The 13068-nt window shown below is 35.7% G+C and overlaps 2 protein-coding genes across 4 annotated transcripts; one reads left to right on the top strand and one right to left on the bottom strand.

Annotated features, from left to right (window-relative positions):
• Positions 1 to 1715: 1715 nt before the first annotated feature.
• Positions 1716 to 4999, top strand: LOC129879914 (style cell-cycle inhibitor 1-B). Its single transcript, XM_055953652.1, has 4 exons — positions 1716 to 1852; positions 1924 to 2034; positions 3812 to 3867; positions 4628 to 4999. The coding sequence occupies exons 1-4, from the start codon at positions 1783 to 1785 to the stop codon at positions 4859 to 4861; spliced, it is 471 nt and encodes a 156-aa protein (XP_055809627.1). The 5' UTR covers positions 1716 to 1782; the 3' UTR covers positions 4862 to 4999.
• A 238-nt stretch (positions 5000 to 5237) lies between these two features.
• On the bottom strand, positions 5238 to 9633 carry LOC129879912 (amino-acid permease BAT1 homolog). Of its 3 annotated transcripts, none has more exons than XM_055953651.1 (8): positions 9615 to 9633; positions 8323 to 8583; positions 7436 to 7454; positions 7124 to 7343; positions 6779 to 6957; positions 6044 to 6333; positions 5824 to 5953; positions 5238 to 5745 (listed from the first exon to the last, which is right to left on the bottom strand). In XM_055953651.1, exons 2-8 carry the CDS (start codon positions 8580 to 8582, stop codon positions 5380 to 5382), a joined length of 1464 nt encoding a protein of 487 aa, XP_055809626.1. In that variant the 5' UTR covers position 8583; positions 9615 to 9633; the 3' UTR covers positions 5238 to 5379. The 3 variants fall into 3 exon arrangements, with proteins under 3 accessions (XP_055809626.1, XP_055809624.1, XP_055809625.1); XM_055953649.1 differs by lacking the exon at positions 9615 to 9633 and adding an exon at positions 9179 to 9467; XM_055953650.1 differs by lacking the exon at positions 9615 to 9633 and adding an exon at positions 8847 to 9156.
• Between the last annotated feature and the right edge of the window lie 3435 nt (positions 9634 to 13068).

Genomic DNA, 13068 nt, shown 5'->3' on the forward strand with positions numbered 1-13068 from the left:
ACTTTAATTTAGAGACAACTTGAAAACCCAAATCACTCACTCAATTACAAGCACTCATTCTCTCCACTGGCAAGGTTGATCACGCATACATCAGATATGTTAAGGATATTATCAATAGTTCAAAAGTATACCAAAAAACAGAAAAATCTGGTGGGCCGTGCGGCCAGTATTCCTATATAAAATTCTGAAAGTGCTATGACCGTGAGGATGGTTATTTTACTTGAGGATTGTTACTTTAGTTTAATTTAGAAATAACTTGAAGACCCAAATCACTGATTCCATTGCAAGCACTTATTGAAAGGGCCTTCAGCGCTTATGCAGACCACCAAGAGCTAGATTTGTCATTGCAATTCCATAATGTCCAATGATACCTGGAGCTTTACTTTTGTTAAAACATGATCAGCTGAAGAAAAGAGACCCCCAATTCCTTGATCACCAATGAGTGGACAGTTTTTTAATACAATAAGTTTTAGGTTCGGACAGTATTGACCCACAACTTTTAGAGACTCATTCCCAATGTTTGAACAAGACTCTATTTCTGTAATTATGCTTGTCCGAAATTTTTTGACTCCAATTATTGTAGAATCATTTGTAATTACGTAGTGAATGATACTTATAGCTTTTATAGGATCCAAACCACTCTTTTTAGCATTTAGAGGTCACAAAACAAGAATTCAGATTATTTATTTGAATTTTTCGTATGTAAATATGATCTTCTAAAACTTTTTGACTCCAAATTTTATAAAACCATCCGTAATTACTAGTGAATGATATTCATAGCTTCTATAGAATTCATGCAAGTGTTTTTAGCGTTTAGGAGTCAAGAACATGAATTAGTATTTTTCTCAATTTTTCGTTAGCTAATTAGCCTATGAATATTGTGAAAATATGCATGTCCAAAACTTTTTAACTCCAAATTTTGTAGGACCGTTCGTAATTACCTAGTAAAAGATATCCATAGCTTTTATAGGATTCAGACCACTTTTTCTAGCATTTACGGGTCACGAAACAGGAATTCAGAATATTTATAAATTTTTTGTGTTTTTTAGCCTATGAATATTTTGTAAATGTGACCATCCGAAACCTTTTGACTCCAAACTTTGTAGGTACACCCGTAATTACCTAGTGAATGATATTCATAGCTTCTAGAGAATTCACGCCATTTTTTAAGCGTCTAGAGGTCATGAAATGGGAATTTAGTATTTTTCTTAGTTTTTCATGAGCATTAGCCTATGAATATTTTATAAATATGCATGTCCGAAATTTTGACTTCAAATTTTGTATGACTATCCATAATTACCTAGTAAATGTTATTCATAGCTTCTATAGGATCTTCGCCACTTTTTTAGTGTTTAGAGTCACGAAACAACAATTTCGTATTTTTCTTAGCTTTTCGCTGAGAATTTTTATAAATATGTTTGTCTAAAATTTTTTGACTACAAATTTTGTAGGACCATCTGTAATTACCAAGTGAATGATATTTATAGCTTCTATTAGATCCACGCTATATATTTAAAAATTAAATAAAAAAAGTATTATAATCATAATAATTAACAGATTATTTTAATTCGTTAAAAAAATTTGATCAACACTCAAAATTTCAATTATAGCACATAAATTGATACAATAAATATACTAATAGCAACAAATTTGGTTTTCTAATTTTTAATTTTACACTAAAATTGAAGACGTTAATTAAGATAAAAACAACTTCATCCAATAACAAATTTGTTAAGTAGCTAAAAAGAAAGACGGAAACTCAACATAAGTTTCTGTGCAAAAATGGGTAGCGATAGGAAGACGGAGGAGGAGAAGATTAAGCATAAGAGAAATTCCCCTTCTTCTCCACAAGGTAATTTTTTCCCTTTCTTTAGCTCTACCAAATTGATAAATTTCTCAAATGTATATATACATATAATACAGATGAAGTGAAAAGCAAGCGGCAGAAGATCAAAGGAGGTGAAGAACCCAGGAAAGAAAAATCGAGAAAGGAGAAACAAAAATCTCATAAATCGAAACGCCGTTCTAATGAAGGTAAAGTTGAGAAATTTACTGATTTTTAGTATAAAAAATTTAGGGATTTTGTAATTTTGTTTTGTAAATCAATTGGTTTGAACTATTAAGGATTTGGGTGTTGTTACTTTTGTTAGGGTTTGTTGTGCTTAATTAGTATAGTGAGTTTGAAATTGAAATGAGGAAGTATCTTGCTGTTCCCGCAATCCTTTTTCTTTCTTTTTTCGATGTAATTAATTTTAAGTATAATATCTGTTAAGCAACTAAGCGAGAAATTACGGGGCAAACACATACAAAAAAGGAAAAAAAAAAGAAACAAAAAAGTACCTTCTTGCAAGTAGCTTTATTGGTATTATGTTTATGGGGCGGAGTTTGGTCAATTAAAAATTCTTATCTCCACAAGATGAGAGTAATGGAGATGAGTATGTTGACGTAGATGTGTGGGCACACCCAGAGAGATAAGATTAGCAATAAGGACAAGGTGGGATGACCCCCCATGGAGAATGGAGAATAAGATGCGGGAAGTGAGTCTGAAATGGTTCGAAAATGTGGAGATGTGCAGATGTCTCGGGAAGGAGGTGTGAGAGGTTGACCGTAATGAGCTTGAGGAGGGGTAGAGGTAAATCAAAGAAGTATTGATGTGAGGTGATTAGGCAAGATATGACGCAACTTTAGCTCACGAGAATATGACCCTTGATAGGAGGGTGTAGAGGTCAAGAATTAGGGTAGAGGTTAGTAGGTAGTTGGACGTATTTCTTTTCCTTTCTCTGAGTATTAGTATTATTCTTGTTTTTCATTAATTGTAGATTTCTATTATTACATGTTGTTCCTTTAGTCTTGGTTATATTATTATCTTCTTGTTGTTTATGCATGTTGCTACTGCAACTTTTTATCATTCATCAAGGGTCTGTCGGAAATAGACTCTCTATCTTCTCGAAGTACGGGTAAGGTTTGTGTACACTCTACCCTGTCCAGACCCCACCTGTGGGATTACACTCGATTTGTTGTTGTTGTTGTACGAGAAAATTGCTAGAGGTAATGATGGATTATCTTATCTCGCGTTTGGTTATGGATGATAATTTGCCCCAAGAACCATTTTGAAATGGCGGGATTAGCTATCCCATATAGAATGTGGGATAAGCTAATCCCATGAGATATTCTTGTCTATACCATCCTAGTAACCAAACGACTCCGTAGAGTTCTGTTTGCTTTAGAAATGATGGGTACTTCCTAATCCTTCTTCTTGGAAACCAAGTTCTCTGTTCCAATCGTCCATTTAGAATAGTGCTATTTACTGAACTATAAGGTCCTATAGTGCAATCAATGTACCGATGTATGCTAGGATATCTTATACTAATAACTGAAAAGGTCTTTTATTGTTGTGCACATTTTCTTCAAATAGAGATTGGGCCCCTGCAGTATTGTGATGGAGAGACTAATAGCCCCAGCGATATGGTTTTGATATGTCAGTGATTATCTCATATTTTTAGTCGATCTCTTCCAATGAAGACAAGTATCTAAGGTTGGATCTCTGGTTCTACTTGATATTACTAACCTCTGTTCTTTGTATTGTTAGGTCTCCCTTCATTGTTTTGTGCAACTCATGGTGATGTCATGGGTAGCTTTATAGATCTATTTTATATGATTATTATAGCTAGTGTGGATTTCTGATTTTATATTATTATGTATGTTTCTACATAGGGACATGTGTACCCTTAAATTGAATGGTTTCCCTCTATGTTACTGGTTTGGTTCTTGAAGCTATGTTAGAGACACTGACTCACTGATATTGCTTCAGAGAAGGAGTCGGGCGAAAAGCACAAAAGCAAAAGCCACAGACACAAGGATAAGTTGGTGAGTCCTTCTTGTTTAACACCTACATCTTTTTTTAATTTCGAAAAGAGGTTTCTCAAGCTTGTCCATTTACTACCGATAAACCTCGAAGTTGTTTGCCCTTCTTCCTCACTTGATTACTCTGTATTATATGTCATGTAAGAAATATTTTCTCTGCTTATGTAGTTATTATATTTCGCACTAATTTGTAGCTGTATGCAAGTAGTATTGGCTTAAGTTGGTGTTGAATAGGTTGCTGCTAGTTTGCCTTGAATTTATAGCTAGATATAGTTTTTTGTGTGGTGTGAGCTTTCAGCTATCCTATGTTAATTGTTGTAGTGAGTCTTCATTAAAAATGTGACAGGTTGATGCTTAAAACTTAAAAGTATGTTATGAGAAAAAGACTTGGTGCTTCATTTTCTTCAGTCATGATATCTGAATCTTGGTTGGACCATGGATGTTTTGATTGCAAATACGTAATCCATGTGATACAAACCAAGTTATTCATATATATGGAGGAATCATGTGGTTAAAAGAACCTATTGATGAGTATTGTGGTGCAATCAGACCTGCTCAGGTTCATGGAAAGGTGATATTGTTGTATGTTGAATGTCATCCACACTATTGAAACTCTAAATGCTTGAAAGTTTGTTAGACTGTGTGCATTAGCAGTAACTATTTCCCCTCTCGTTCCTTCCCGTGACTTTCTTTTTGAAAATAAGTAGGACATCCATTTCTATGTTTGGTCTTTTATATGGTTTTGTTTTACCATCTCTCTCAGAAAATCAAGTTTGAAGAGCTATCAAAGGATGATTATTTCTCTAAGAACAATGAATTTGCTACTTGGCTAAAAGATAAGAAGAAATTGTTCTTCTCAGATCTTTCGTCTGAGGCTGCACGTGATTTGTTTTCCGACTTTGTCAAAGAATGGAACAAGGGAAAGCTTGACAGCCAATACTATGAGGGAATCACAACAGCGCCACGGTCATCCCATGCTTGGAATATAAAAAAGTAGTTGAATACTATGTTTCTTCTACTTAAGTAGCAGTAGCTATGACTCTATTTTTTTTGGTTAAAACCATCTTCTCTCTGTTGTAACAACTATTGTGACCTAGTATAGATGAGGTTCATCTTATGTCAATTAGTTTGGCGAGCATCGTTTTCAGTCTGAAAATTTCTGCTTGTTGATTCTGAATGCATAGAAGCCTTTGCGTTCCTTCTGTTGTTTCATAACATGTACAGTTTTACACCAGAAGATTGGGATTAACTAAGAAGAACGAAAAAGAAGGAAGTGTTGCTTGCTATTTTTTATTTTGGCATAATACATAACACTCAAATTTGACTTCAGCAGGCAAATAAGCACTCTAACTATGAGAGTGTTCAACTTCAACTGATAGTTAAACACTCCAACTCATCCCCATTTTGTTTAGAAATGCAAACATATGTAGCAAACGCTATCACAATGAAGAGAAAAAAACGAGGGAGAATGTACATACGAAACCATACAATATACACTTCAACATTTTCTAGTTTCTACGCGTCTTCCTTTGAGCTATCGTCAATATTCTTAATAGGACCTTTAAACCAATGCCTACCACTGAAGTTCCACGTAGAAACAACTAAAATAAGAACGCCTCCAACTGCAACGGGAGTGTAATTGAGAGTTTGATCTGTAATAGGGTAGGAAACAGGCAAAGAGAAAAGCACAGAAATGAGCGCGACCCATAGTACTGATATCCAACCTATAATAGTCCCGTATCTTCCCAAGTTAAAACGCCCTCTGGTGAATGATTTTCGACCTAGTGTCAACCTTAGCAAGATCGGTATGGCATAAGCAACATAAAGCCCTATCGTTGCTATCGATGTCATTGCTTGAAATGCTACCAAGCTTCCAAGAGACTTCACACAAAAGCAAAGTTCTATTAGCAGGGGAATGCAACTAACAGTTTTGAGTTGCAAAGTTATGAGAATGTGTACCGTTAATGCCATACAAAATGCTACAAAGCCAGACATCCAGACTGCATTTATCGGAACATCCTGTTTGTTCACTTTCTGCAGCTGTGAAGAAAATGGCATTGCTCCATCTCTGGAGAATGCATAAGCAATCCTACGAAAAAAACAATAAAGCCTTCAATGGATCGTGTACAGAATCATTCTCAACGAGTTCATAAGAAGTGATCCTGTTTTTCTTTTTTACCTCGAGTTGCTTGTTAGTGAGCTCATACCAGCAAAGAACACAGCAAGACCAATTATACCTAAGCAAATCACAGCGCCAACGCTACTACCATATCTACTCATGAATGCTTCATAAAAGATTTGAGCAACGGCGTGACCACCTGAATCATTATTTTCACTCAAGAGATTCGGAATATCCCTAACCGCAAATGTTATACCAAGAACATAAGCCCATCCTGCAATAACTGCAATGCCAATGGCACTTACAATTCCTGTTGGCCCGTTCTTATCTGCGTCTTTCGTTTCCTCTGACTACAAGAACATCAATAGAGAACAAAGAAGATAAAAATTCAAGGGAATCGCTTTGATGCAGAAACTTGGGGGGCAATTGAGGAGTTAAATGGTCAAAAACACGCCTAAAGTATCTCGATTTTTCAAGTTTTATAACGTGAACTATCAGGTATACGAGTTTCCTACCTCAACTATCACCAACTTTTATCTACTATTAGTTGTTCCCTTTTCCTACTTGAAATATCACCAACTTTTATCAAAACACGTCTCTACTATCAATTGTTCCCTTTTCCTAGTTGAAATATCACCATCGTTCAGTTAGTTGAGTTGATGAATAGTTGGTGATAGTTCATGTAGGAAACTTGCACACCTAATAGTTCACGTTATGAAACTCAAAAAACCGAGATACTTTAAGTGTGCTTTTGACCCTTTACTCACAATTAAGATTTGAGTAAGCAGAACTCACCATATAGGCAGAAGCATCATAACCTGTCAACGTATACTGGCTCATAAGAAGTCCGAGGACGAAGATGTAGAAGCTATTGTTGATTCCGTCCTGATTCTTTGTATTGAAGTTGGTAAACACAAACTCCGCACTGGCTCTTTCAGTTGCAACCGCTGGAATTACGATCATGAGAAAGCAACCTGCAATAGTAAATCATTAACTTACAGCTGAGTGAAACCAAAGTGTTCTGTTTTTAGTAGATCGCAGCAGCAAGGTATTCTGCTACTTACAATACGCTGCCGCATATTTAAATTGTCTACAAAAGCAATGTGTTTTGTATATTGTGACGATTTATGTATTATATACCAAAAAAGTTGGCTGCAGCGCCTACTTGTCCAAGGAACGACAACATTGAGATAGGAAGACTGTTTAATATAGCGTGTGTTAGAAGAAATACGCCGTGGAGGGCCATTACTACGTATTTAGAGATCATATATCCGCCGCCATTGTTTCCACCAGTGCTAAGGAGAATCATCACTTGAACTAACTGTGCAAGCGAAAAATCTATACTTGTTGTGAGAGCCCACTGCAATCAGATTTTCGCAGTATTGATTAGAGTTGTTGTTAGATACTTATTATGAAAATGTGAATGTTAATACGAGTAATTCTTCGTGATACCTGACCAACAATGTTGAACCTGCAAAATGAGAACGAACGAAAATTTTAGCAAGCATGAAGCAATACGAAGATGTAGAAGTTCAAGAACACCATTTTTGTGAAAATATAACTTAGCTTAATAGTATCACGTTTTTGCAAGTTTCATGAACTATCAAGTGTTTGCATTTTCTACTGAATATTTATCAAAACACACCTTGAATCTAACTAGCCAAAAGGCACGTGACAACTTAATTTGCCCATAAAATTGTCCACGTGAAAGCTGACTCATTAATTTCAAGATGTGTTTTGATAGAGAGCTGATGATAGTTCAGGTACGAAATACAAACATCTGATAGTTCATATAGAAAACTCGCAAAAACGAGATACTTCAAGTGTGTTTTTGACAATTATCTCTATATAACTTATGACTGATGAAAAACATATCATAGATGGTTTTTTGTTCCTTAAATTCTTTAGTTAATGGTTAAGTTCCATGAACTAAACTTTACCAAATAACTTTGGGTCAATCAAGGCTATCACTCTATTGTCAAAACTAAAAAAAAAATAAAAAATCGAGGTACTGCAGAAAAAAAAATCTGATCCAATTTATCGTAATTGATTAGTTAACATGTTAGTTAACTATATCCTAAAACATAAAAATACTCATTGGCTTACAAAATTACCTATCAATTCGTGAAAAAGATTCAACAAAATATGGAAACAAGTTCACTATTTGTTTTATGTCAAGTAATATGTGAAGTAACTTCTTTTATAACAGTTAAAGAACACCGAATTCCAGAGCAGCTCGCCTTTTAGATTGGCCATTTTTCGTGCTATTGATTGCAGAAAAACAGCGTTTCTTCGCAGAGTAAAGACAAAATGAACAGAAAAAAAGAACAATCAATTACCATCCAGTGATCCAAGATGCGAAAGGTCCCCAGCTCGGACCAGCAAGCTTCGCGCTCCAATAATACAGACCTCCAGAAGTCGGATAAGAAGAACAAATTTCAGCCATTGACAATCCAATTAACAAAGTGAAAGTACCAGCAATTGGCCATCCATAAATGTATGATACAGGGCCACCAAAATTCAACCCCGTCCCCATCAATCCGTTTAAACCAGTTAGCACCGATACAATAGAAAATGAAATCGCGAAATTTGATATCATCCTGCAATTCAACAACAACAACATTGGGATAAGGATACATCCTAAGAAGGGTCAAATTTGCTCCTGTACTATTAGAAAATGAGATTGTCATCTCAACGTTAGGAAAATGTCTCATATTTGTCTTTGAACCCCTAACAAAGCTCCAACCTAAGTGTAATTTTGAATAAATTTGGACATTTGGAGTCCACCTTTTTCATGTTGGAGCTCCGTTGATGGTAAGAGAAAATACGAGATAATTTGCTAACGACAAAGGTAGCAACGGACCAAAAGTGGAATGGAAAGCAAAACTGAGCAATTCCGAATAACACAAGTGCAAAATTTGGTCCTTTTTTCTCAATATATAGCTATTACTAAAGTACCATAATCCCGACCAAGTTAAGGTCAACTATATGAATTCCTCATTGACCATGTCGTCTTACATTTAACCTCATCTTCAAACCAATATAGTATAAAACAAAAAGTACTAGAAGTTTCTCTTTAGTTGATCAAACAAAAAGACTCCTAGAAAACATGCTAACATGACCAAATCAATTAACTGATATCATATATATCACGTAAACAATCAAGAAAGTAACTTCAAAATGCAAGGTACTGACGAGAGCTCGCGATTGAGTTCTTGTTTGTATCCTAGCTCATGAAGACGAGCGTTATCTGAATCAACTACATGAGCATGATCTGAATCAACTACACCATCTGCTACTCGAATATTACTCATAGTTTTCGGACACTGCAAATATGAATAATATCACAAACACTATGTGCAAATTTTGTCTACAATAAAATGAGACCAAAAAAAAATATTCTCCTTCCTCAACTTCAAGATTCAGAAGAATGAATGTTGTAGCCTTTTTGCTGGCTTTTCACATGTATATAAAGATCCAATAAACATCAAAAATCAGATATTTTGCAAATATTTAAAAGTGATTTGGTGAGAAATTGTACATATTATATAATGTACATGCTCTTATCATGACATTATTTATGCTTATGTATAGCTTGTATGAAATAAAAAATTGAAAAAGCCAACCTCACCTTATTTTTAAAATCGGCACATCTCATAGTTTATGAGACGTGTCGATAAAAAATATTTTAACTTGATGAGTTCAATCTTTAAAATTCTTGCCGCTAAACTCAATGGACTTTGAAATTAAGAGTTCAAACATAATATTTGTTGAAAATAATGAAACATGACAAACACCTAAACAGATGAGAGGGTCGCTAAGGTGGTGAGTTTGAATTACAAAGGGAGCAAAATAAGGCGGGGGTTCCTATGGAAAGGTTTAAGAAAACAAGGCATAATATATAAACTGTCTTTTAACTTGGCATCAAGTGGAATATATGTCCTCCAACTTTTGGTATGCACAAGTAGGCACTTAAACTTGTATAAAGTTGAACAAGTAAACGCACTCACGTCCTACATGACATAATAAAAATCAGTTCGAGTGTATCTCACACAAATTGCCATGTAGGACACTCTTGATGGGCCTAAATAGATAGGAATAAGAGTTGAGGGACTAAATGGCATTATTTCATTCTATTGTTGTTGAATAATAATAAAGGGGATTGAGACATCCATTAAAGGTTCATACTGTTGGGGTGAAGAAGCACCACAACTAAGGTTTGATATGACAATAAATATGAAAATAAATTAGACACGAGAATTTTACGTGGAAACCCCTCTAAAAGATAGAGGGGAAAAACCACGGGATAAAAGGATCTCACTATTTTAATATAGAGTACACAGCTCTCAAATACAAGGAGAAAACAACAATTAACACTTCTCTCTTGTAAAAGGAACAATTACTAAAGAGGACACTCAAGACTACAATATTTATCTTGGTGTATAACTCTCTTTGTATTCTTACTCTCTCTTTCTGGGATGATATAAACGGGGGCATTAGGTCCTTTATTTATAGGAGGAACAAAACGCATAAAATTTCTTTTACGCGCTTTGTATTTCAGAAAACGTTTGCCAGCTTTTATTTCTGTCAAAAGTTGCCAACTTTTGGCAACTTTTCTAGAAGATTTTTATCAAAAGTTGCACTTTTTTTTTCTTCTTTTTACTGTTCCCTTTTGACTTCTTGTATTCTCCCACTTGAAGATTTAATTGAGAATTACTTAAGTCTTCACATCATCCTTTCTACCCAATTACGGCAATGTTATATTTCTGCTAGGCCAATAGAAGATCGACACCATATGAACTTGTTACTGTTGATCGGCTTTGTAAACATATCTGCTAGGTTATCATTAGTGTGAATTTTCTGAATATCCACACTGCCTTCTTCCACCTTCTCACGAACAAAGTGATACTGAACTCGTATGTGCTTTGTCCTTGAATGAAATGTTGGATTCTTTGCAAGATGCAAAGCACTCTGACTATCACAAAACAGAGCAACCTTCTCTTGTTTGTGCCCGAGCTCCTCTATTAACATCTGCATCCATATTGCCTCTTTGCTAGCTTGTAGCATATTCTGCTTCCGTCGTAGATGTAGCTACGATAGATTGCAGTTTTGAAACCCAGCTTACAGCTCCTCCAGCAAGAGTAAACACATAACCTGTAGTGGACTTGCTTTTATCAAGATCACCTGCATAATCTGAATCAACATAACCTTTAACAGTAAAGTCTGATCCTCCATAACACATTGTAATATCTGAGGTACCCTTGATGTATCTCAGGATCCTCTTAACAGTATTCCAATTCTCTCTACCAGAATTAGCCATGTATCGACTAACTACTCCCACTGCTTGTGCATTGTGAGGTCTTGTACATACCATGGCAAACATTAAACTTCCCACTGCTGATGCATACGGTACTCTAGACATCTCCATCCTCTCTGCTTCATTGCTAGGACTCATACTTGAGGATAACTTGAAATTAATAGGAAGTGAGGTAGAAATTGACTTACTATCTTGCATCTTGAAGCGTCTCAAGATTTTTTTCAAGTAATTCTTTTAAGAAAGTCAAATCTTTCTATTATTTCTGTCTCGGTGAATTTGTATCTCTAGAATCTTGTTTGTTGGTCCCAAGTCCTTCATTTCAAACTCCCTAGCCAACTGTGCCTTTAAATTTACAAGACGATCTTTGTTGGGGCCTGTTACCAACATGTCGTTAACATACAACAGTAAAATAACAAAATCGTTATCATCAAATCTCTTGTAATAAATACAAGGATCTGAACTATGTCTGTTGTATCCAAGGCTTATAATGAAAGAATCAAATCTCTTATACCAACACCTCGGCGCCTGTTTGAGACCATATAGAGATTTGTTCAACCTGCAAACCAAGTTCTTTTTTTCCTGTTCTTCAAAACCTTCTGGTTGGAGCATATAAATTTCTTCTTCAAGCTCTCCATGAAGAAATGCAGTTTTGACATCTAACTGCTCCAAGTACAAGTTAAATGTAGCAAACATCGCCAGAACCACTCGAATTGTTGTGATTCGAACCACCAGAGAAAATATCTCATTGAAGTCTATACCTTCTTTCTGAGCGAATTCTTTCACCACCAATCTTGCACGATACTTCTCCACTTGATCATTACCATTGCGTTTGATCTTGTAGACCCATTTGTTTCCAATGGCCTTCCTTTCTTGTGGTAATTGAACAAGATCCTATGTTTTATTTTTATGAAGAGCTTCAATTTCTTCTTGCATTGCTGCCACCCACAGAGATGATTCTTGGCCTTTCATAGCCTCGTAAAAAGTTGAAGGCTCTCCATCTTCTGTTAGTAGACAGTATACAATATTACTCTCCATAGAATAATCTGAGTGCCAAGCTGGTTCACTTTTCACCCTAGTTGACCTTCGAACTTGTGGAGTTTCGATCTCAGCTTGCTCTTGTTCTTCGTGCTCTGGTGCTGCTTCAAAAGAAACTGGAACTTCTTCAATTTCTTCAACTTCAACTGTAGTAGTCTTTGATTTTTCTTTTGAAGTTCTACCTTGTTTTGCTTGTATCTTGTTTTCAACAAAAACAACATCCCTGCTGATTACCACTTTAAGGGTTGTGCGATCCCACAAGCGATACCCTTGACTGCATCAGCATACCCTAAGAAAATGTATTTCCTAGATTTTGGACCCAAAATGGGCCGTGAGTGGCACCCACACTTAACCTCCTAGGTGGGAGAACCAACGATACAAACCCCAACTAATATATATAATAATAACGCGGAAGCTCAAATAAATACATTTTTCCCAAAGTCTGAAAGTCATCACATGAAGGACATCTAAATTCTAAAACTAAGTCTCGAATTATCAAACACCAAATAAATAAATAACATAACGTATCCGAAAACTAAGGACACCATGTCGTGACAAGAGATTCCATCTCCAGCTAGAAGGATAGCTCACCCTGAAATCTTATGAACTGGAGACTGACTAGAGCTTAGGTCGAGTCGAAGTCGGTAGAACACTCGCTGCACCCCACAAAATAAAACAAGAAAAGATACAAGTAGGGGTCAGTACAATACAACATGTACTGAGTAGGTATCAT

The sequence above is a fragment of the Solanum dulcamara genome, chromosome 2 (genome assembly GCF_947179165.1).
Source record: "Solanum dulcamara chromosome 2, daSolDulc1.2, whole genome shotgun sequence".
NCBI lineage: Eukaryota > Viridiplantae > Streptophyta > Magnoliopsida > Solanales > Solanaceae > Solanum > Solanum dulcamara.

What these genes read in the sequence shown, in the direction of transcription:
- LOC129879914 (XM_055953652.1), top strand. Translation starts at nt 1,783, where the DNA reads ATGGGTAGCGATAGGAAGACGGAGGAGGAGAAGATTAAGCATAAGAGA. An exon ending in GAAACGCCGTTCTAATGAAG is followed by an intron (nt 2,035 to 3,811) that starts GTAAAGTTGAGA and finishes ATATTGCTTCAG; the next exon opens with AGAAGGAGTCGGGCGAAAAG. An exon ending in ACAGACACAAGGATAAGTTG is followed by an intron (nt 3,868 to 4,627) that starts GTGAGTCCTTCT and finishes CATCTCTCTCAG; the next exon opens with AAAATCAAGTTTGAAGAGCT.
- LOC129879912 (XM_055953649.1), bottom strand. Translation starts at nt 9,297, where the DNA reads ATGAGTAATATTCGAGTAGCAGATGGTGTAGTTGATTCAGATCATGCT. An exon ending in GAACTCAATCGCGAGCTCTC is followed by an intron (nt 8,584 to 9,178) that starts GTCAGTACCTTG and finishes GTTGAATTGCAG; the next exon opens with GATGATATCAAATTTCGCGA. An exon ending in TCACTAACAAGCAACTCGAG is followed by an intron (nt 5,954 to 6,043) that starts GTAAAAAAGAAA and finishes TTTTTTTCGTAG; the next exon opens with GATTGCTTATGCATTCTCCA.